Source organism: Bubalus bubalis, chromosome 9 (genome assembly GCF_019923935.1).
Source record: "Bubalus bubalis isolate 160015118507 breed Murrah chromosome 9, NDDB_SH_1, whole genome shotgun sequence".
Lineage (NCBI taxonomy): Eukaryota > Metazoa > Chordata > Mammalia > Artiodactyla > Bovidae > Bubalus > Bubalus bubalis.
Genome location: NC_059165.1, coordinates 95,047,143 through 95,072,282, shown reverse-complemented (window position 1 = coordinate 95,072,282; position 25,140 = coordinate 95,047,143). Strand labels below are relative to the sequence as shown.

General features: G+C 46.6%; 1 protein-coding gene across 4 annotated transcripts in view; it reads right to left on the bottom strand.

Moving 5' to 3' along the window:
- INSR (insulin receptor) overlaps positions 1-25,140 on the bottom strand; it is a 146,115-nt gene that overhangs the window by 54,587 nt on the left and 66,388 nt on the right. For all 4 annotated transcript variants that reach the window (XM_006046794.4, XM_006046795.4, XM_006046796.4 and 1 more), the window contains exon 3: positions 2,513-2,834. In XM_006046794.4, coding sequence (XP_006046856.2) covers positions 2,513-2,834 — 322 coding nt within the window. The remainder of the gene's footprint in view (positions 1-2,512; positions 2,835-25,140) is intronic.

The following is a 25,140-nucleotide window of genomic DNA, read 5'->3' as shown; positions in this document are numbered from 1 at the left end:
GGTGTGGCCCTCTGAATTGCTTTGGCTGAGGCATTAGCACATGTGACACAGAAGTGGCTTAAGAAGTACTTACACAGTTTAAAGCCTGCCGTTCCTGGCTACACATGGAGAAAGGCCCCAGCTGCCCATGCAGGGTATGAGTGGCTAGGTTGTACCATCCCATCAGAGCCGACCCACACCGAGCCAGATAAACCTCTGGTCAACCCACAAAATCAATAGAAACCATAAATGAGTGTTGTTATAAGTTACAAAGTACTGGGGAGGTTTGTTACACAGCAAGAGCTAGCTGATACATTTCTGAAGCGTATGGTCTCATTGGCGAAAATTAACAAATGGACAATGAAAATATCAGCTAGTGGTAAAAAGCACAAAAAGAGTTAAAATGGAGAGATGTGCCAAAGGGTAGCCAGATGGTTAATTCAGGCGGGGTGGTCACACAGGAAAGAAGTCTCAAAGGAAGTGAATTTTAAGTTGTGATGCCCTGGGTGACCAGGAGAAATCCAGCCATGCAAAGATCAAGAGGCAGAGAATTCTAGAAGGTGGGAGGGGGGTAGGGTGGAAGGACAGGGATGCCCCATACCCATCACACCCTTAACATGCACCCCAAATATCTAATACTCCTCATCTCACTGAAGAGCACCCTACCAGGTAACTTGGAGTGACCATAGATGGAATATAGTGAACCCACATGGGTTCACTGTCCTCTGCTATAAAAACATCAAGAACTACTTCCCAGATAAAGCCACCAGAAAGAAAGAAAACATATCTGGCCCCATTTGATATCAAACCACATAAGAAAACATGACAGCCCTGAAGTCTTCCACAAAATAAAAGCTTCAGAAGAAAAAAAAGGTTTTTAACCAACAAAGTAACATGCTGCCATGTTGCGTGCTGGGTCGCTTCAGTTGCGTCCAGCTCTTTGAGATTCCATGTGACTGTAGCCCGCCAGGCTCCTCTGTCCATGGGATTCTCCAGGCAAGATACTGGAGTGGGCTGCCATGCCTTCCTCCAGGGGATTTTCCCGACCCAGGGATCGAACCCAAGTTTCTTATGTCTCCTGCACTGGCAGGCGGGTTCTTTACCACTAGCAACACCTGGGAAGCCCTCAACTACTGCCAGAATGGGTCGTAATTAACATCCCCCTCTGTCCCCTCTTTCATTCAGTAGAGGTCCCAAGCATCATGGGACAAGACATTAATTTCCTGGGGCTTCAATCCTGGGGCCACTGCCATCAGGAAAACATCAAAGGAAGTTGCTCTATTTTTCATATCTTTGTTATGATCAGAAAAAAAAAAAACAAAAAACCCTTTTTCTATTTAAAGCCAGTGTCTTTTAGTGGAAGATGTTAATATCCTTGCTTTATTTCAAACATGAAACAAATAAATAAATCAAGAGGAATATGGTCATTTCCCCAATCTTACTGATAAACTGGCCCCAAAAAAGAAAAAAAATAGCTCTGTCTGGAATGCAAAGGTGATTTATAGGAGCCTATTTTTGGTCCACAAAGCCACGTGATAGGTTTTATCAAAAACGAGGGAAACAAAACATACTGTACTTGCAGGTTTCACAAACACTCAGGGAGCAGCTCCTGGGAGCCAGAATAAAGGTTGTTTTCCTTCCCATCCTCCCCACCCAGGGCAATAAAATTTCCCACCAGAACACTCTCACTTGGCTCATTTCCAAGTCTGAAGAGGGAAGATGTTTTACGTAAGCAGGTCAGCTCAAGGCCCCTTGACGTGTGTCTATCTCTGATTTGTTTTTGTGTTGTTTTGTGGCATTTTTTTTTTTTTCTCAGACCCTCAACACAAAAACCAGGAAATGGATTTTTTTTAAAAAACTCTGTTCCAGCCCCAAGCCCCCAAAATAGCTCATCCGAGAAGCTAACAGCGTGAACAAAAAGTCTGAGGTGTGGGGAGGAAATCTGACTCACCCCTGGGGAGAGAAAACCCTGCTTTTTCTCACCCAAACAGTAGGAAATGGTTTGATGGTATTGTCCTTCAAAAGACAACAAAGCCTTGAGAATAATCTAGAATTGAGTCCTTCTTCCTTGCACTCCAGGCTAACCTCAGGACACGATCCAGATCCAGTTTGGAGAAAACACTTAAGAAATCTGAGCTCTGACCTGGGTTGTGATAGACAGTTCCATCAGTGGGAGCAATCAGGCCATATAAAGGACTGTATATGAAACTAAGGACTTCTGTTTCCAATGAAAAGCACAGAAAGCTTTCAATTTTTGGTATGCAAGATGCCCAAAATATTTACTATCTGGCCCTTTGCAAGAGAAAGGTCATTGACTCCCTCTCCAAAGGCCAGTGCCCAAAACCAGGAGGCCAGAATGGCATCTGAGAGACCCAACTGTGTCACGCATCATCAGCAGCTTCCTCGCTCATAGCCAATCAACTCTAGCTTCTCACACAATTTTAACAGGTGGTGCTACCAGCGCCAACCCTATGTTCCTTTCCCTCTTGACAACCTGCCCTCCGCCCCCTGGGAACCCACACTCAGGACTCACTTGCTGGAGTTCATCGTGTAGCCAGAGGGGCACTCAGGGATGCACTTGTTATTGTGAATGACATACTGGTGGCAGCCTTGCCTCCGAGAGTTCTTGCATTTGTTGTGCAGGTCCTGGCAGAAGCTGAAGTTCACGCAGCGCCAGTCTTGGAAGTGGTAGTAAGGGGGCGGGCAGGTCTCCACGCACCTGCCGTCCAGGTAGAAGTTTCGACAGGCCACACACTTGGTGGGGTCGTCGGGCTCTGAGCAGTTGCCCAAGCACTCGCTGTGGCAGCAGAGACCCTCAGAGGTGCAGCCATGTGACTTGCAGATGGTCGGACACACTGGAGAGAGAAAGAAAACAGCTGGTCAACGGCTTTACCAATGCCGCGACAGCAACTTGAGAGGAGGAAGTGCAAGCCAAACAAAATCATGTCTGCAATGGCTCACTTCTACAGTACATGTTGCCTGCTGGTTAAAAATACAAATTTCTGGACTTCCCTGGTGGCTCAGTGGTAAAAAATCTGCCTGCCAACGCAGGGGACTCAGGTTCCATCCCTGGCCCAGGAAGATCCCACGTGTCAAGGAGCAACTAAGTCTGTGCTCCACAACTACTGAGCCACTGCTCTAGACCCCAGGAGCTGCAACTACCGAGCCCGTTTGCCACAACTACTGAATCCCGTGCACCCTAGAGCCCACGCTCTGCAACAAGAGAAGCCACCACAATGAGAAGCTGATGCAGAGCAACTGGAGTAGCCCCTGATTGTCACAACTAGAGAAAAAGCCCACACAGCAACAAAGACCCAGCACAGCCAAAAATAAATAAATACGTATTTTAAAAAATGCTAGTTTCGATGTCCCAACTCCCAGGCATAACTATTAACTTGTTTCAGCCCCCAAACCAGTGATGTGCTCTTAAACGTTTAACAACTTCTTCATTGAGTGGAGTAGAGAACCTCTTGCTTTAGAGCACTGGCCAATTTCCATGGTGTAAATATTCCCACCAGGGTCCTTTTCAAGCTACCCCACCTAAAGTTACTGAATGTGAAGCCAGCGAGAGATCTACAGTAGCACAGCATTAAATAATACATCCAATCACATAGAAACAGCAGTAGCAAGCAACCTCAAAAGCATAATCATAGAAAAAGGTACTGAGATGATTAGGAAGCGGTAAGTATGAAGTATTTATTTTCTTTGCTTTTTAACATAATTTCTTTAATTATAAGTTGATGTTATTTAAATTTTAATACCAGCTTGCTGGGAGATTGGGATTGACATATATATACCAGGGCTTCCCTGGTAGCTCAGATGGTAAAGAATCTACCTGCAATGTGGGAGACCCAGGATCAATCACTGGGTCGGGAAGATAACCTAGAGAAGGAAATGGCAACCCATTCCAGTATTCTTGCCTGGAGAATTACATGGACAGAGGAGCCTGGCGGGCTACAGTCCCTGGGGTCTCAAAGAGTCAGACATGGCTGAATGACTAACACTTTCACTTCCACACAATTGATATTGTGTATAAAATAGATAACTAATGAGAACCTACTGTGTAGCACAAGGATCCCTACTCAGGACTCCGTGGTGACCTAAATGGGGAAGGAAATCCACGAAAGAGGGGATATATGTATATGTATAGCTGATTTACCTTGCCGTACAGTAGAAACTAACATGACACTCTAAAGCAACTATACTCCAATAAAGTTTAAAAAAAAGAAAAGACTAGAAACAAACAAACAGAATTACCAGCTTGTTTAAGAAGCAGTCTGCACATTTCCTGAAAATTACACAATTGCCTCGAGCAAGTCTGCTCCTGCACGTAGCTGCCATACTGGTATAAACAGATACATCCTGATCTACGTTTTCTCCATTTTACAATGAGGAAACTGAGGTGAGAGGAGGTTAAGCAAATGTCCCAAAGGTTTATTTGTGCTTCAACGCATATTTGCTTACACATTTGATCCAGATGTTTACAACCCCTATGGGAACACAGTGGCCACAGAGTTTGCCTTTAGGCCCACAAGTCTAATGCAGGAGGCATATTCATTATTTAAAAGCATAACTGCAGGGACTTTCCTGTTGTCCAGTGGTTAAGAATCCATCCTCCAATGCAAGGGATGCAGGTTCGATCCCTGGTTGGGGAATTAAGATCCCGCACGTGGTAAGGCAACTAAGCCTGGGCACTGCAACTAGAGAAAGCCTGCACTCCACATTGAAGATTTAGCATAGCCCCAAAATAATAATAACAGTTTTTAAATTAAAAAAAGAAGTATAACTGCATACACAGCAAGCACTGTGCCGAAGGTAAGTGGAGGTGGTATTTCTGCTGTGACCTGCAAGAGATGATGAACGGGGCAGAGACTGTGCTTGGATTTCTATGCCTGGAGTTTCTTATTTGATGCAACTGAACTTGTCCACTGAAGGCTAGACTCCACTCTGGCGTTCTCCAGCAGCTTGTAACACACTCTTTCTCCTGACATCTCACTACTCATGACTTCCTGCTTGCCCCTGATTTTGGTTCCTCAGTATCTGGCCTGGACCTCCATGACCAGCCTTCCATTCCCAGGCTGCCCGCAAACTTGTCCCTGGACCAATGGTTCCTCTGAGGCCACAAGCAGAGCCTGTTCCCCAAGGATGCCTTCTTTGCTAACTTCCTGCATAGCTCAAAACACAGTTTGGAAGCTGGGACATGTTCTTCACCTCCAAATCCCCAGGCCCCTCGAGAGCTGCAGTGAACATTACGGCCAACATGGACACCACCGACCAGACCCATGGAACTTAAAAGGCCTCTGAAGCTACATTTCCACATGAGGATCTGTGTCGGGTGGAACTTTCTGCATTGACGGAAATCATCTTGATCTGCGCTGTCCAACACAGTAGCCAATTCCCTGTGGCTGCTGAGTGTGGTTAGTGCAACGAGGAACACATTTTTTTTTTTTAATTGTGGCAAAATATGCATAAAACTGGCCATCTTAACCAATTGCAAATGCACAGCTCAGTAACATTAAGTACATTCACATTGTTATACAACTATCCCCAGAACTTTCTCACCTTCCCAAACGGAAACTCTGTCTCCAAGAAACACTGACCCCCCCATCCCCTCCCCCAGCCCCTGACCCTCACCATCTACTTCCTATCTCTACAGATCTGACTCCTCTTGGGACTTCCAATGAGCAGAATCAGACAGTGCGTGTCCTTTTGTGTCTGGCTCATTTCACTGAGCATCACGTCCTTAGGGCTTCCCTGGTGGCTCAGTGGTAAAGAATCCACCTGCCTATGCAGGAGATGCAGTTTCGATCTCTGGGTTGGGAAGATCCCCTGGAGAAGGAAATGGCAACCCACTCCAGTATTCCTGCTTGGGAAATTCCATGGACAAAGGAGCCTGGTGGGGCTTCAGCCCACGGGGTTGCAAAGAATCAGACATGACTTAGCGGCTAAACCACAACACGTCCTCAAAGTTGATCCATGTTGTAGCAGGTGTCAGAATCCCCTTTTTAACAGAGGCAGAATTCCCACTGCAAGCATCACCAATAGGTGCTTGCGTGCGTGTGTGCTAAGTCACTTCAGTCGTGTACAACTCTTTGTGATCCTATGGACTGTAGCCCACCAGGCTCTTCTGTCCATGGGATTCTCTAGGAGTGGGAGTGGGTTGCCATGCCCTTCACCAAATGGGTGCTTGGCTACAACTTAAAAAGGAGGGAAATGTCTATACACAATAAGATGAGCTTGAATAACTGTCGCTGCTGAAATGTATACAATGAAAATCAATCCTATAGGTCAAGAAGGGGGAAAACCCAAGCTTTGCAAGGGGTTCGTAGGCAAATTTTTCTGGAATTTTAATTCTCCTCAAGATTGTCACGATCCAAAGGTGTGTGTGGGGGGGAGGGGGGAAGCTATTGAATAAGAGATGTGAAGGGACTTCCCTGGTGGTCCAGTGGTTAAGAATCCGCCTGCCAATGCAGAGGACACAGGGTTGATCTCTGATCGGGGAAGATCCCACATGCCTCGAGGCAACCAAGCCAGTGCACCGCCACTACTAAAGCCCACGCACCCTAGAGAAGCCGTGGCAATGAGAAGCTTGCGCCCTGCAGCTAGAGAGTAGCCCCCACTCACTGCAACTAGAGAAAGCTCGTGAAGCAGTGGAGACCTGGCACAGCCAAAAATAAATAAATAAATATTATTATTTTTTTAATTACATGGAAAATTTAGAGCATCTGTGCCCAAGTGCTGCTGCTGCTGCTGCTAAGTCGCTTCAGTCGTGTCCGACTCTGTGCAACCCCATAGACAGCAGCCCACCAGGCTCCCCTGTCCCTGGGATTCTCAAGGCAAGAACACTGGAGTGGGTTGCCATTTTCTTCTCCAATGCATAAGAGTGAAAAGTGAAAGTGAAGTCACTCAGTCGTGTCCGACTCTCAGCGACCCCATGGACTGTAGCCCACCAGGCTCCTCCATCCATGGGATTTTCCAGCTAAGAGTACTAGAGTGGGGTGCCATTGCCCAAGTGCATCATCTGATTTTTCTGTGTGGATCCAGAAAGAACTAAGAAACTGTAACAGGAGCAGGATGGAGTTAACCCACCAATGGCTGTGGAGGTTCTTGAGGGTTTCCATATCCCCCATTAGATTCTTTGTTATTGTTCAGTTGCTCAGTCGTGTCCAGCTCTTAGGGACGCCATGGACTACAGCACGTCAGGCTTCTCTGTCCTTCACTATCTCCCTGAGTTTGCTCACACTCGTGTCTATTGAGCTGATGATGCCATCCAACCATTTCATCCTCTGTCATCCCCTTCTGCTGCCCTCAGTCTTTCCCAGCATCAGGGTCTTTTCCAATGAGTTGGCTCTTTGCAACAGGTGGCCAAAGTATTCAAGTATTAGAGTCTTACTTAATTATAATACAGACTCCAACAGGGAGAGCAGGTAAGTAACATTATCTCCATCTCACAGAGAAGACTTTTTACTCAGCTGAGACCCAGCAGGGCCAAAGCTGTAACTTCGATCTTTTGGCTCTGAACACGATACTCCCAGGTTTAAACAATGAAACAAGCATCCACAGGGTCCACCCAGTCAGGAGGAGTGACCTGCATATAGTTCTCCACCCACAGGCATGCCACAAAGGCTTCTGTAAAGAACCCATGACAGCCTCAGTTTTCTTGTCTGTCAAATGGGGATGATAACCTCTTAACTCCTTCTCACACCTAAAAGAAGGGATGTGGGCAAGGCACTGGATTATTTGATAGGCAAGTGTAGGTTTGATAGCAGTTATTGTGGGCAATAGTATTCTCATCATTATTAATAATCTATCCACAGGAACCGAAGGAACTCAATGGCAGGAAGCAATACAGAAGGCAGACAATTATCTAGGATCCATGAAGACTCCATTCTCTGGAAAAGCACACGTGTGAGCAGGAAGGAGTCTGTTTCCTGGGCTGGGGCTGCCTCTGAAGGTCAGCACTTTGGTTCAAAAGAGCTGTTGGCAAAGATCTACCAAAAACTTCCCAGACACATAAACCTTCCTGCCTAGACAATGCTAAGAAAAAATGACCCGAAGCTCACACACAAGGCCAGATGCTGCCCACAGGGCCATTCAGACTTCTTCCGGAGCCCTGCCTAAGAGGTCCACCTGAGAACAATTTCATTCTCCAGCAAAAGAGCTGGCAAGATTTTCCCACAGAAGGTCACAAAGCAAATGTTCGGGCCATATGTTCCATGCCACAACAAGTGCACTCTGTGTGAAGACAGCCTCAGAGAAGACCTATGGGTACAAACACATTGTGTCCAATAAAACTTTATTTACACAAGCAGGCAATGGGCTGGATCATTTGTCAACCCCTTCCCCCGTGAAACTTACCTGTGATTGATTTACTATTTCTATTGGGGCCTCAGCTCCAGAAAGCCAGATGTTAACTTAGAGATAGATATGTTGTAAATCATTTTTATCCCAGAGAAGAAATAATCTGCAATGATGACAGGTTTATTGCCCCCCTGGGACAGTAACATCCTCATATCTAACTTTGTGATCCTGGTTTAGTGATGACAAATGCTTTGGCTTTACCATCCCAGCTAGTGCCCTTGCTAAAGGGTTAAAAGTGCTGCCTGGTGTTCTTTTTGGTTTGTTTGACTGGTTGGTTGGGGGATTTGTTTGTTTGTTTGCCTAAGAGTTGTGTTTTTTAACTTTTGAAGACTATACTCTGATAACAATAAGGCAGCTCTGGGTGTCTTCCATTCTGTTTCCAAGTACTTTATCTTATTTAGCAGAAATGCCACTGGTGGTCCAGCACCCACCCACCCCTCATCCCAGGTTGAATTATGAAAACCAGGCATTTGGCAAGATGAGAACGGAGGAGGGGTCTGACTCTCCCCTCCCTGTGCCCCTTGCCCTGCCCCCGTTCATAGACACCAAATGAGTCCCCAACACACAGCACACTCAACACACACCAGCCCTGGCTCAAAATGTCATGCCCTCCCCTCCAAGCTGTTCCTTCCAGAGAGGATGGCAGTCTTTTCAAGAAAATGCCAAGAAGCCCAGGAGCTGTGGACCTTCCCAGGACAGGTTCATGACTCGTGTGTAATGGAAAATCCACCCAGACCTCCCCCTTCCAAACACACAGTTTCCTTGTTCACCCATCTCCCGTCCCCCACCCTCCCACTCTAGCTGCCTTGGGCTGCTGGCCCCAATATCCTCCCAAATCTCCCTAAAGTTTCCAAATGCTCCCGGCCTCCAACTTCACTAGAGGAGAAGCAGCCACTACCTTCCTGAAACTTTCACCTCATGTGGCTTTTTCACTCCAACCCACTGAGAAGATTGAAGAGTGAATTCTAAACAAAACCGCAAGAAGGCATCCTCTGGTTGAGCTTCCCGAAGTAAAGTGGAAGGCTCCTGACCAAATGACCCTTTCTCCAGAGAGAAATCTACAGAAATGCCAGTTGGGTTAAGACAGGTGATATGGGGGACTTCCCTGGTGGTCCAGTGGTTAAGAATCTGCCTTCCAATGCGGGGGATGCAGGTTCAAACCCTGGGTGGGGAACTAAGATCCCACATGCGATGTGGGCAACTAAGCCCATGTGCCACAACTACTGAGCTTGTGTGCTCAAACCCCACATGCCACAACTACAGCCCACAACTGGAGAAAAGCCCCCATGACACAACAAAGACCCAGAGAAGCCAAAAAGAGAGAAAGAGAGAAAGAGAGAGAAACGGGTGGTATGAAGCAAAGGAAGTAGGAGCAACTTGACCCCAGCATATCTGCTAGGAATTATCCTGCAGACAAAAGACCATATGTGCACCTAGACGCCTAGACAAGGATATTCTGTACCCTACAGGACATTAGCAACAGCAAAAGCCTGTAAACAGCATAAAGGTCCAAGACAGGAGACTGTGTAGATAAATTAATGTGGATCAAAGGGATGGAATAGCACACAGCTGTGAAAATGGAGGCAGCTCGATGTATTTTAATGTTGGAATCACTTCCAAGACAGCATTAAGGGGGAAAAAGTATCTAAAGAATATAGCTTGTTAGTGGGAAAAGGAACAAGACATACATTGTGGGACTCTGAAATGGACAGCTAGTTTGGGAAACAGTTTGGTCATTTCTTATAAAGTGACACATACTTCTGATCCTTACCACAGAACCTAGGGGTTTAGCCAGGTGAAATGAAGAACAAAGCAGAACATTTAGGTTCACACAAAGACCCGCATGGGAATGTTTACGGTGGATACGTTCGGCATCACCGCAAGTTCAGTTCAGTTGCTCAGTCGTGTCCGACTCTTTGTGACTCCATGAACCACAGCATACCAGGCCTCCCTGTCCATCACCAACTCCCGGAGTCCACCCAAACCCATGTCCATCGAGTCAGTGATGCCATCCAGCCATCTCATCCTCTGTTGTCCCCTTCTCCTCCTGCCCCCAATCTTTCCCAGCATCAGGGTCTTTTCAAATGAGTCAGCTCTTCGCATCAGGTGGGCAAAGTATTGGAGTTTCAGCTTCAACATCAGTCCTACCAATGAACACCCAGGACTGATTTCCTTTAGAATGGACTGGTTGGATCTCCCTGCAGTCCAAAGGACTCTCAAGGGTCTTCTCCAACACCACTGCTCCACTCCAAGAGCATCAATTCTTCGGCGCTCAGCTTTCTTTATAGTTCAACTCTCACATCCATACATGACCACTGGAAAAACCATAGCTTTGACTAGACGGACCTTTGTTGGTAAAGTAATGTCTCTGCTTTTTAATATGCTGTCTAGGTTGGTCGTAAAACTGGAAACCAAACTTAATATCCCTCAGCTGGGGAATGGATAAACACTGTATCTCCATACAATGAACTCTGCTGCTGCTGCTAAGTCGCTTCAGTCGTGTCCGACTCTGTGCGACCCCATAGACAGCAGCCCACTAGGCTCCTCTGTCTCTGGGATTCTCCAGGCAAGAACACTGGAGTGGGTTGCCATTTCCTTCTCCAATGCATGAAAGTGAAAAGTGAAAGTGAAGTTGCTCAGTCGTGCCCGACTCTTAGCGACCCCATGGACTGCAGCCAACCAGGCTCCTCCATCCATGGGGTTTTCCAGGCAAGAGTACTGGAGTGGGTTGCCATTGCCTTCTCTGACAATGAACTCTAGAGAGCAGTCAAAAAAGAATTGAGTCCCAATCTCCCACCATCACCACCTCTTTTCCCCCCGGTGTCCATACATTTGTTTTCTGTTTCTGCTTTGCAAATACGTTCATCTGTACCATTTTTCTAGATTCCACATATATGTGTTAATATCTGACATTTGTTTTTTTCTTTGGGATTGACATATATACACTACTAAGTATAAAATAGATAACTAATGAGAACCTACTGTATACTACAGGGAACTCTACTCAGCGCTCTGTGGTGCCCTAAATGGGAAGGAAATCCAAAAAGAAGGGGGAATATATGTATACATGGGGCTTCCCAGGTGGCACTAGTGGTAAAGAACTTGCTTGTCAATTCAGGAGATGTAAGAAATGCAGTTTCAATCCCTGGGTCAGGAAGATCCCTAGGGTAGGAAACTCACTCTAGTATTATTGCCTGGAGAATTCCATGGACAGAGGAGCCTGGCAGGCTACAGTCCATGGAGTCGCAAAGCACATGACTGAACACACACACACACACATATTCATACAGCTGATTCACTGTGTTGTACAGCAAACACTAACACCACATTGTAAAGCAACTTTACTCCAAAAAAATTTTGTTTTAATTTAACTGCTGATTCCCACAACACGGAGATGAATTTCAAATGCATCATTTTGAGTGTGAAAAGCTAGTCTCCAAAGATACACATTCTATGATTCCCTTTATGTGACATCCTGGGGAAAGCAAAACTCTAGGGACAATGGACACATCAGTGGTACCCAGGGGCTGGAACTGGGGAAGGCTGACTGCAAGCAACAGAAAGAAATTTGGAGCCGGGGAGTGACCAGACCATCCCATATCTCGACGGTAGTGGTGGTTACATGACCATAAAGAAAGAAGTGTTAGTTGCTCAGTTGTGTCCGACTCTTTGCCACTCCCTGGATTGTAGCTCACCAGGCTCCTCTGTCCGTGGAATACTGGAGTGGGTTGCCATTCCCTTCTCTAGGGGATCTGCCTGACCCAGGGATTGAATCCAGGTCTCTTGCAGTGCAGGCAGACTCTTTACCATCTGAGCCACCAGAGAAGCCCAATAATCAGTCAAAATGAGACTTCCCTGGAGTTCTAGTGGTTAAGACTCTAAGACTTCCAATGTAGGGGGCACGGGTTTGATCCCTCATCAGGGAAAAAGGATCCCACAGAACATTACACTGAAACACATGAATTCTGCTGCATGGAAATTACATTTTCAAATGAGGGGGAAAGAAAAGGATGAATGGGACATATGTCCCCCTGGAAGAGACACAGGAAATGTGCCCCATGACTTCTTGTGGAAAAGGAAATGTGGATGAAGTAGAGGGTGCATAGCAGCATACTCACATATAAGCACAAATTGATTTTTCATTTTTCCTATGTATGGGTACACCCTTCTGAAATTGACATCTATTTAAAAATACATTTTTTTAAGTATAACTGAATCATTTTGCTGGACACTTAAAACTAACACAACACTGTAAATTAAGGATACTTCAATAAAAATTTAAAAATAAAAGTACATAAAAAAACTCTGCTAGATGATTAAGAAAAGTTTTTGATCCATTATATCATTCTACTCCCAAATATTCCTCTAGTGACTGTCAGAATAGCCGACAGACATCTGAGAGAGCTTTACAAAGTTTTCTCTTACGATCTTTTTTTTTTTTTTTTTGCCTTAGTACAAAATCAACAATCAAAGTAACTGACTACCAAGTGTTTTCTGAGATTGGAATCTGGACCAGGAGCAGGAAGTAATATTATTGAGGACAAGCAACACTGGGACAATGGATGAAATTTATTTAATAGGTTGTGGATTCAAATATTGCATCAGTGTTAATGTCCTGATTTTAAACATTGTACTACGGCTGTGTAAGAGCATTTTCTTGTTCTTAGAATATAACCCCCAAGGAATTAAAGGCAAAGGAACGATACACCTGCCTGCCTCTGACTCTCAGATGATTCAGGGAGGGTAAAGCTCTCTTCACATATACATATATATATATATGTATATAATGTGTATACATAAATCCACGAGACAGATAATAAAATCAAAGAGGTAAAACTAGTGAATTTGGTACAATTATTGAGGTTTTTCTGTCAACTTGCAAACTACATCAAAATTAAAAGTTACCAATTTATATCCAAGCAAGGTTAAAAGCTGGAATAGTGGGACAAAGACCGAGAGGTAAATGACTTACTTATAAAAATACACCCACTTTTGGTTTCTTTGCCTTTTTAAGTTCAAATCAATTTGGTTTTTCTCAGTTAAGACGTTTATATATATATAAACTTTAAAAAAAAGTATTAAATTTTTCCATATCACAACATATGTTAATAGCATTTTGCTACACTGCCCTCCTTCCCAAAGCCTGTAGTTAAAAAAAAAAAAAAAAAAAACTCGATTTATTATTCCAAAAATTACTGCTTTCCAGAAATTTCCAAACGGAACAGTGGCGTCATAGACCGGCGGACACATTAACCGCAGGGCTCCGTGGCCCTCCCTGAAAATGTGAATTGTATAAACTCCTTAAAGTCCATCCTATGACTTTCTCCCTCGAGTCCGCCCCAGACTCTGACAGCGGAGGTTCGAGTCCCCGAAGCCCCCGGGCGCGGGCAGCACCTTCTCGGTAAATTCCTCCCTTGGAATCCAGTTGATTTAACGGTGGGATAGGGGGACTGAGTGACTTTTGACAGCTTAGGTGGTCACCTGTCCAGACGCCCTTTAGGGTCTGCGCTCCTTGAGAAGCCGCGACCGCAGGAGCTCGCGTTCTTGAAGCAAAGAAGCTCCCCCCTCCACTTTCCTCCTCCGACAACGCCGCCCCCGCCCGCGCGAACATCTTCCCAGATGCTTTTGGAATCGAGTGGCGGGGCTCTTCGCAGAAATACGGCGCGTGAAGACGAAGGCGGAGCCTCAAGGGGCGGGCGTGGGGTGGGGGTGGCTCCCCGCCTCGGCAGCCTCAAGATTGGTGGGTTCCAAACATGTGTGTGTGTGTGTGTGTGTGTGTGCGTGTGTGTGTGTGTGTGTGTTCATGAGGGGCGGACCCACGGTGGGAGAAGCTCGGCAGCCTCAAGATTGGTGGGTTCCAAACATATGTGTGTGTGTGTGTGTGTGTGTGTGTGTGTGTGCGCGCGCGCGCGCGCGTGTGTGTGTGTGTGTGTGTGTTCATGAGGGGCGGACCCACGGTGGGAGAAGCCCCGCCCCCCGCAAGCTGGCTGCAGCAGAGAAGCACAAAGCCCGAGGTGCGCTCCGCTCCGTGGAATCCGAGCCGGGCGGTGGCGGCAGCCGCAGCGCCGCCCTCGCGCTCAGCCAATGGGCGGGCGTGCTGCTGGGGCTCTGGCCCCGCCCCTCGGGCGCGCGGGGCTCGGCTCGCCCGACTGGCGCTCTGGCTGTGACCGCCGCCGGGCGGTCCGCGCCTGGGGCCCCAGGAGGGGGCCCCTTTCGAGGGTTCAAACCTTGCAGGGCAGGCCCGCAGAGGATGGAAGTTTGGAAGAAATTAAAGAAAAGGAGAAACCGAGTGTGCGGACCGCCTCGAGCGGCCGCCGTGTGGCTTGGGCCGCGCGCGGAACTGGGCGTGTGCCCGGGAGGAGATCGGGTCACCGCGTGGCAGGCAGCGCCCGGGATGGACGAGGGGGGCCCTGGCCCCAGGCCTCACTCGGGAGGAGCCCAGAGAGGGGCATCGGCTCGCCAGGGTCCAACAGCACAATCTGCCAAATTGGGGGCTGGGGGGTGTGGCAAGGAGAGTCCGCACTCTTCTCGGACCCTACTCTCGAGATTTCTACCCTCCACGCGCCCACAATACTGAACACCATGCTCATAAATTACATTCCTAAGAAAACTTACAAGGTTTGTTTTCGGAGTGCCCTCCAACCAATGTTCCCTCTCGCCCCCACATTTGAAGATGCCCACCTGTGCTTGCTTGGGCTTCCCCAGTGGCTCAGAATCCTGCAACGCGGGAGACCTGGGTTCAATCCCTGGGTTGGGAAGATCCCCTGGAGAAAGGCATGGCAACCCACTGGAGTATTCTTGTCTGGAGAATTCCATGGACAGAGGAATGGAAGGCTGGCAGGCTACAGCCCATGGGGTCGCAAAGGGTCAGACACGACTGAGCAACTAAGCACGCAGCACACCTTTGCTTGCAATTCCTGTAGACCCAAGCAGTGAATGGCCATTCTCTAACGACCCCCACCCCCGCCCATTCCACGTGAATACACTTTAAGATATATATTCCGTTTGCTGAATACAACATTCAACCTATATCAGTTAATAAGCTCTTATTAACACTATTATTCGAACAACCACCGCCATTATAGATGGAGACACTGAAGCACATAAGGGCTGCTGTGCTAAATGCCAGTTCAGCTAGCAAGCAGCCGGGCCAGTTGGAACCCAGGTCTCGGACCAGGTTCCCAGGACTAGGACCAGGGTGTGGCACCATGGATACACTGCGGGTTTAATTCATGGTGTTTCTTACTCTGGCCCATCTGGATTTGGGCCCTTGGCACTGGGTTGCAGAAAGGGATGGAGACATTATCTCTTCTCTCCTAGAATGCACAAAAGAAACAGGCAAGCCACAAGAAAGCGCAAAAAGTGAAAGTGTTAGTCAGTTGTGTCCAACTCTTTGGGACCCTATGGACTGTAGCCCATCAGCCTCCTCTGTCCATGGGATCCTCCAGGCAAAGATACTGGAGTGGGTTGCCATTCCCTTCTCCAGGGCATCTTCCTGACCCAGGGATCGAACCTGGGTCTCCTGCACTGCAGGCAGACTCTTTACCTTCTGAGACACCAAGAAAGTCCTGAAAGGGGGAGGTTTATTACTGCATCTGTTGAATTACTGCATCCCAGTGCCAGGCACACACACAAGGTGCACATTAAAACTCACAGGGGAGAAAAAAAAAAGTGGAGGGAATCAGGTGACTGGTTTTATTCCAGCAGGAGAGGGACAGTACATGCAAATGTGTGAATCAACAGGGCTGCATTTAAGCATAAAAGAGTTCAGAGCTGATGAAGGGCAAAGTACAGAGGAAAAGGTGTGGGACATCGGGCCAGATGGGACGGTTAGGGAGCCGAGAGGCTTGGACTTTGCATCACAGGAGGAGCCAAAGAAGGGCTTCAGCCAGAACAAGATACCACCAGATGCACATTTGGGCTTCCCTGATGGCTCAGATGGTAAAGAAGAATCTGCCTGCCAATGCAGGAGACCTGGGTTCGATCCCTGGGTCAGGAGGATTCCCTGGAGAAGGCAATGGCTACCCACTCCAGTGTTCTTGCCTGGAGAATCCCATGGACAGCGGAGCCTGAGGACTACAGTCTGTGGGGTTGAGTGACTTTCACTTTCAGATCCATATTCAGGGTCAGTATTCTGGCTCTCTGGTAGCTGGATAAAGAAGACGAGGGAACAGGGAGAAAGAGGCTGACGTCTGAAGCCATCAGGGGAGGTGGGGTTATCAGGCTTATCAACATGGATAACTCCCAAGTCTCCACCTTGGGCAGGTGCACAAGACTCACAAGAAGAACTAAGAAAAGAAACTAGGTAGGTACTCAGACTTGGACCATCTGGATCTGCGGTGTGAGTCCAGGATGTCAGAGCTTCTGCACGTGATTGACCATGTCTCCCATTGCTAAGTCACACCTCAAACCAACCCCCCCGCCCCCCCCCCACGCCCCCCCCTTCGCCGACCTGCTCCTTAAAACTACTCTTGTTAAAGTGCCTTGTTTCTTATGGATATTTTGGAAAATTTCCCTCATGTATATATGTAATCCATACACATTTTAGGCAATTAACTGTAGCAATGACTTTTAAAAAGTTACTGAGTTTTAGCCTACTGCTTCTTGAGTCAATGTAACTTTTACAGGCTATTTAGAAATTAACAACAAAAGAGCACAACTTATAAGATTCAGGCATAGCTGTTCTTAGGGGCAAATTCAGAACTTTAATTTCTTGTGAAAGGAAGTGACTAACTTAAACTCCTGGTGGCTCAGTGGTAAAGAATTCGTCTGCCATGCAGGAGACATGGGTTTGATCCGTGCATTAGGAAGATCCCCTGGAGAAGGAAATGGCAACGCACTCCAGTATTCTTGCCTGGGAAATCCCATGGGGTCACAAAAGAGTCAGACACAAATTATCAACTAAACTAAAAACTTAACCTAAATAAGATGAGCACTTAAACCAGTAAATGGTTATTTTAATAATATTTTGCAAGTTATTTATTACCAGAGCTTGCTTTATAATCTTTTTGTGGGTTTTGTTACATTTCGATGTTCTGTCTTTATTTTATTAATATATATTTATTCTTTCCACATATTTTTCCCCTTAGTTACACTATAGTCTTCATGCTAAGATAGCACTGCCCAATAAACAGTCTGCATTGACAGAAAAGATCTGTATCTGTACTGTGGAATTTGGTAGTCACTAGGGGCTGCAGTCCATGGGGTCGCTAAGAGTCGGGGAAACAACTGTGCGACTTCCCTTTCACTTTTCACTTTGATGCATTGGAGAAGGAAATGGCAACCCACTCCAGTGTTCTTGCCTGGAGGATCCTAGGGACAAGGGAGCCTGGTGGGCTGCTGTCTATGGGGTCGCACAGAGTCGGACACAACTGAAGCGACTTAGCAGCAGCAGCAGCAGCAGCAGCAGGGGCTTCCCTGGTGGCTGAGATGGTAAAGAATCGGCCTGCAATGCAGGAGCCACAGGTTTGATTCCCGAGTCAGGAAAATCCCCTGGAGAAGGGAATGGCAGTCCACTCCAGTATTCTTGCCTAGAGAATTCCGTGGACAGAGGAGCCTGGCCACCTACAGTCCATGGAGTCACAAAGAGTCAGACACAACTAAGCAACTAACACTACTACTACTAGTCATGTGTGCCACCAAGTGCTGGAAACCAACTGATGTGACTGAGAAACAACTAATTTTGCTGTAGCTAATGGCTACCCTATTGCATATTGCAGCTCTAAAAGATCCAGTTTTGAAACTGTCAGTTCTGTTTGTTTTCTAATCAGTGAGTCCCCACTAATTGATTATTTCCTTCTTCCTGTGTAGATTTGCTTCATTATTCATTGTCTCATTTCTCTGTTTAATCATTTAAGTCTGTGTTCACCTCTCCCCTGTCTTCTAAAACATCTATCCTTGCAGTGTTGAGTTCTGCCTTTGACCAAAGTTAAGAGTTCTGTATTGTTTTTAATTATCACATGGTAGGAGTTTGTCTTGAATGGTTGTTTGGTTAAGCTTTTAAAAATTAATTTCCAGTTATGTTTACTTACAGCCAGAGATTAGGCAGTTCAATGTCTGCTTTTTGGAAAGTATCGGGGTTTTTTTTCCCCTTGAGATTTAACAGATGATTAGTTTTTCTAAATATTCCAAGAGCACTTTAAAATGTGTATTGTTTGCAGAATACAAAGTCCAGCCCATATCTGTTACCATGATCTTATTAACCATATTATTCAAACTCCTTGTTGCTTAATTGAGGTTTATCTACATGATCAAGGCTCTGTTTGTATCTCCCCTGAGGTTTCTTAATTCGCCTCTTACTTCCTGCAATTTGTTTTCTGAAGTTGGTTCTATGCATACCTGACCCTCATTTAAAGATTGTCCCTTCACTTAATGCAAAACCTCTCTCCTTCTTTCCTTGATACCTGCTGCCTTGAATTCCATGCATATTTTTCTTGTTGATATTTGCCCACATGTTTACATTTTCTGTGTCATTTCTGGGATTAGGTATAACCATTTTCTTTCTTTTTTTTAAAAATCAAAGTAGAATTAATTTACAATGTTGTGTTAATTGTTGCTGTTGTTCAGTTGTAAGTCATGTCTGACTCTTTTCGACCCCATGGACTACAGCATGCCAGGCTTCCCTGTCCTTCACTACCTCCCCGAGTTTGCTCAAACTCATGTCCATTGAGGCAGTGATGCCATCCAGCCATCTCATCCTCTGTCGCCCCTTCTCCTCTTGCCCTTAATCTTTCCCAGCATTGGGATCTTGTATAACCATTTTCTAGTGAGGAGAAGTCAGAGAGAGAACCATAGCATCCATGGGAACAACAGAGTGGGAATGAGAAATGTCAGAGTCTGAAATCTGTCACTGTGGAAGGTCTGAATTGCAAGGAGGGTTTCCCTGGGGACAATCTCAACCATAAAAAGGTCCATTCATATGACTGATGGCTTCCCAGTAACAAGAACACGGTGGTCTTGAATAATGTACAGGTCACCAGAAGCCAGTTTCCCGGGAGCTGCTACACCCACGCGCTGGCAGAGTCTAAGCAGAGAGACAGGGAACAGAGAAAATATCCTCAACTCCTAAAGGACAAGAGTAAACAGGAGAATGTACTGTCTTTCTGTGGAGACATCGTGAAATGGAATCATTCGTCAGAATGAAAAAACACCTATTTTAAATTCCATCGTGACCAAAGAGACACAACACTCGACTCATTTCCTTATTGAGTTGGTTCTTGAAGCCAGCCTGGCTGCTTTATTTTTCCATCTAGAAGCTCCATGTGGCGTGTCCATTCCAGGAGCCCAGCAGGTATTCCTGGGACACCTCCGTGTGTACACTTCAGACACGGCTCTTCTATTAGAAAAAGATGGAGTTCTCCAATGCGGACTGGGGGGCACCCATTTCCTGCCCATGTTTATTTTGACTTATGAAAAGAATGTGTTTGTCCCTTTGCCACTGGACCCTCAGACTTTACTGGCTCTTTGGACCCACTTTTCAGCCCTCCGTCTACCTGAGTAAACACCTTGTACACCTGGAACTTCCTGACTCTGCTTCTGTTTATGCTGCCAAGCCCCGGCACACACTTGGGAGAAATGCATGAAGGAAATTAAAGCAGTGTAAATGCTTGTTCGACTCAGTGGACAGGAGTTTCAGCAAACTCCAGGAGATGGTGATGGACAGGGAAGCCCGGCATGCTGCAGTCCGTGGGGTCACAAAGACTTGGACACCACTGAGCAGCTGAACAACAACAGCAAAATGCTTGTCCATCCAACTGGATGCAAGGTATTTCTAAGAACATTCAAAGAAAGATGAGTAGCATTTCCGCTCTCAGACGAAGTCCCCTTTGGGGGAGAAAGCTCATTGATAAGAAGTCTCTTTTACATGCATACAGGAGGACCATGGAGGAATTTTCTTTCCCCACCAGGATCAAGAGCAGCCACACTCTCGCTCTCCAGCCAGTATTTACTCACAGGTAAATGGCAACCCACTCCAGTGTTCTTGGCTGGAGAATCCCAGGGACGGGGGAGCCTGGTGGGCTGTTGTCTATGGGGTCGCACAGAGTCGGACACGACTGAAGTGACTTAGCAGCAGATTGTTTTCCGCACCATGGAGATGTCCTAGAAAACCCTTTGACCTTTACAGACAGGCTCTCTGACTAGGATTCTTAGTTTCTTAATTAAAAAGTTGACTAGGCAGCAACACCCATAGTGTTGCCAATCCTATCACCATCTTCCTTCTAGGTCCCTGGACCAACAGCTCTGAGCTCCTACAGAGTGGCAGGCAGCATCAGAGCTCTAAACACAAGACTGTGAATAGAACACACACAGTTCCACCGCCTCCTGCGGAGACAGACAGAAATCAGTGCACCAGCACAAGAACGTTTAGTTACAAATCAAGAACATTTTGTAACAAATTGTGCTGATACTCTAAGCAAATTCACAGCAGGGCTGGAACACGCCTAACCTGTTAATTTCCTCAGATTATTCTGCAAAAGCTAAAGTGTTTTCTTTCTTGCACTGAACAGCCAGAGAGCCAAATGCCGCTTTCTGGCTGAGCCTTCTGCCTTGCCTTAGTCCTCCCAGTTCTCCCTTCTCCATCTTTGTTGTGTGATCAAGCTGATAGACAGAAGGACCGTCCACCAAGCACCCTGGTCCCTCAACCTCCAGGCCTGGGATGGGGAAGGTGTGATGTGCTCAGAGTGTCTCAATCTGGTCTCTCAAGGCCCTCCCATCAGACCTGGGATCTACAGCTTCACATCACCCTACATGTGGAGCACAATGAATCATGGAGTCAGGCAGACCTGGGTTTGGAGTGGAAGCAGCCACTTCCTGGTCACGTGACTCCGTTTTCTGCGCTTTGGTTCCACCATGCAGACACAGGGACAGTCACAGTACCTTGGGCTCTCTTGAGCATCAGACAAGATAATATAGCATCGCACCGGGACCCTTGGAGGGTTTTCAAAGGTGTCCTCAGCACTAGCCACAATTGAGCAACAATTTCAGGTATCTGATCACTCAGTCTGCTTTGTAAAATAGCTATAACAATCTCCGACATTGGATAGGGGAGGGGCATTGGATGGATTAAGTAACCAAATGTTTTATTGTTTATTTATTTATGTGACTGGGTCTTAGTTGTGTCACAAGGGATCTTTAGTTTTGGCACTGAAACTCTGAGTTATGGTGTGTGGGCTCGAACCTGGGCTCCCTGCACTGAGAGCCCAGAGTCTTAGTCACTGGACCACCAGGGAGGTCCCATAAGTGATCAAATTTAAAGCCCCCAGAACATTTGTCTCCTCTCCCTTGAGGTGTTCTTGGGTAAACCGTGTTCATCATCACCTTTGCATGTTGCTCCTTAAATCTGCCAGGTATGGGGGGAGGGACAGATTGGGACTTAGTATCACTGTTGATCTTGACTGATGGTTGACCCTGCAAATCCAGCTTGTCACTGTGCTCCATCCAATTTAACAAATGCAAAGGCATACATACCTGCTCTTCAGGCAGCCCCAGGCCAGGCATGGGAGGCAGCAAGGAATGGGCTGTCCCTGCCCTTCAGGAGCCCCACAGCCAAACTCAGAAAGGTCCCAGCTGAACACCTCTACATGTCCATCCAGATCCAAACCCACAATCTCTGCACATTCCCATCAACCCCACACTGACCTCTTCCTCCAAAGGAAATAGCCTAAAAGAATTGTCCAGGGCTCTAAATAAAATATTACTCAGCCACCAAAAAAAAGAAAAGAAATTGTACCATTTGCAGAGACATGGATGGACCTAGAGACTGTCATACAGAATGAAGTAAGTCATTAGGAGAAAAACAAATACTGTATATTAACACATATATGTGGAATGTAGAAAAATGGTGCAGAGAACCTGTTTGCGAAGCAGAAATAGAGACACAGACATAGAGAACAAACATTTGAGAGTCAAGTGGGGAAGGGGAGAGTGGAATGAATTGGAAAATTGGGACTGACATATATATATTATTGATACTATGTTGTTATTATGTTGTTGTTATTATGTTGTTATTATTCAATCCCTAACTCACGTCTGACTTTTTGTGACCCTCACGGACTGCAGCATGCCAGTCTCCTCTGTTCTCCGATATCTGCCAGAGTTTGCTCAAATTCAGGTTCACTGAGTTGGTGATGCTATTTAACCATCTCATCCTCTGCTGCCCCTTTCTCCTTTTGCCTTCACTCTTTCCCAGCATCAGGGTCTTTTCCAATGAGTCAGCTCTTCATATCAGGTAGCCAACGTACTGGAGTTGCAGATACTAGGTAAAAAATAGATCACTAATGAGAACCTATTGTATAGCACAGGGATCTCTACTCAAGGCTCTGGGTGACCTACATGGGAAGGAAATCCAAAAAAAAGAGGGGATATATGGAAATGTGTAGCTGATTCACTGCTGTACAGCAGAAACTAGCACAACATTGTAAAGCAATTATACTCCAATAAAAACTAAAAAAAAAAAAACACAAAACACCCCCTATGCTCTTTCTAAAGCCCAGCTCCATCGTAAAATAACTGCAATTCCCAGTGATATTTTGATGGCCTCTGAAACCACTTGGAAGTTTCTAGAAGGGCTCACCCACAGTAGCAGAACACTAGGGCTTGAAAGGGAAAACACGGGATGCCCAATTTTCCTCTCAGAAATCAAGATTTAATAGCCTCCTAAGGAAACCATAATTGGAGGGCAATGGGATGCATTCCTCCCCAAGGCCTGTGATTATGGAACGCCGGGAAAGGTTGAGAATTTGGGCCACGAGCAACTTCGGGCTCAAACGAAGACAAATCTGACCCAGCACAAGAGGTATAGCTTAGTCCCTTCACGTACAAACATAGACACCAAAAGAAAGCTGGATGGGGGGCTTGGAGCTTGGAAAGAAAGAAATTCTCACGCAGGGGATCAAAGCTGAACTAAAGCACAGGTCTACTAGTTATGGGTCTTCACCCTCTGCTAAGGAAAAGAGCGTGGCAAGGAGTTGGGTCTTGAATGTGGAAAGGGATTTATGATGAAGACCTGCCTCCACCCTCTTCCTGCCCTTCCTTACACCCCCTAGAAAGCCACCACCGTGTTTGGCTCGCAAACTTTTGCTTCTTGGGACTGATCTAAGGAAAAGACAACACACCCCACCTCTGAGACATTGCTGATCCTGGGCCACGTGAAGCTAGTGTAGCTGCCAGAAGAACTGTGCACTGCACATTCTTGGGTTTACTCCTCACCCCTGCTCCCACCTCACCTTGACTTTCCCACTTTGAAATCTGAAGATCAAAAGCTCACCTTTGTGCTCAAATAGACATCCCCCCCTCAACACACCCTGAATTTCCTTCCTATCTGTTTCCTTGGCAATCCTCATCCCCAGTTGCCCATTATTCACAGGGTTCCACAGGATACAAAGATAAAACGTAATGCATTTTTCCTTTTGTGAGGGGGGGAACCTTGGAAAATTAAACAGCAGATATCCAAATAGAAACTTTGTATTCAAATTAGGGGGTCACACACACACACACACACATACACACGTATGCATATTCACAAACATCATAACCTTGACCAGGTTTGGAAGACAAGTCTCACATGTATGAAAAACCAAAGGTCAGAGCCATGGAAATGGTGGGGGGTGGGGGGCAAGATATATGCTGGCCAGACGCAGCCACTGGTGCCAGAGGCAGCCACGCCTCCAAGAGCAAGGCAGAGGAGGCAGCTGCCAAGCTGAGGGAGGGTGGTTTAACAGAGGCATGGGAGGCAAATGGTCCTTACATCCTACTTGGGATTCTATCAAACAACCCACTCCACTGTTCTTGCCTGGAGAATCCCAGGGACGGGGGAGCCTGGTGGGCTGCCATCTATGGGGTCCCACAGAGTCGGACACGATTGAAGCGACTTAGCAGTAGCAGCAGCATGCCAGTGGTTAGAAACTAGGCCATCGAGTAAGATCCAAGGTAGGTTCTGTGGCTCCTAGGCTCCAAGCTCCTGGGTAAGTGTCTCAGCCTCTCCAAGCTTTGGTTTTCCCTTTAGAACTGATAAAATGGAAGATCCCTAGGCACTCACTTTATAGAGTTGCTATGAGATCCATTCTGTGCCTCAGTCATGGCACAGAAAAACCAAGCAATAAAAACCTGTTCCAGGGAATTCCCTGGTTGGTCCAATGGTTGGAACTCTGCATTTTCACCACCAAGGGTCCAAGTTCAATCCCTGGTCAGGGAACTAACATCCAACAAGCTGCCCAGCACAGACAAAAAAAGAAAATATATTCCTTCAAAATCCCCAGGCAACCTCAGGGCCTTTGCATGTGCTGTTCTGAGCACCTAGAATTCACTTTGCTCCCCAAGGCTCCCATGACAGCTTCCCCTTCCTCTTCCTGATCTACAGCTCAATCCTCAGCCTCAGACCTCTTTATTCTAAAGAATAAAGAGGTTCCGTTTCCCCAAACTCTTTATTCTAAAGGAGACCCTCTCAGCTCACCCCATCTTGTCACCCCAACATAATTCCTTCCAGGACTTACTGCCACCTGAAATTATAATACTGTGTCCATCTCTCTGGATGTGTTTACTACCACCAGGCCTGTGGGAGTGTGGGCTGTAGGAGAGCAGGCACCTTGCATTTCTGAATTCACTGCCAGAGCCCAGAGCCCTGCACAGATGAAGAACTGCACAAACAGTAGCTGCTGCCTCTAATGATGTCCTCATGTGGGCTGTGTTCTGCCAGCCCACAGGAAACATGGGAGCCAGTCACAGACCTGGAGGTGACAAAACTGAGGTCTCCCCGGCCATGGGCTGGGCCATGGGACAATGCCACATTGTGACTCGTTGTTA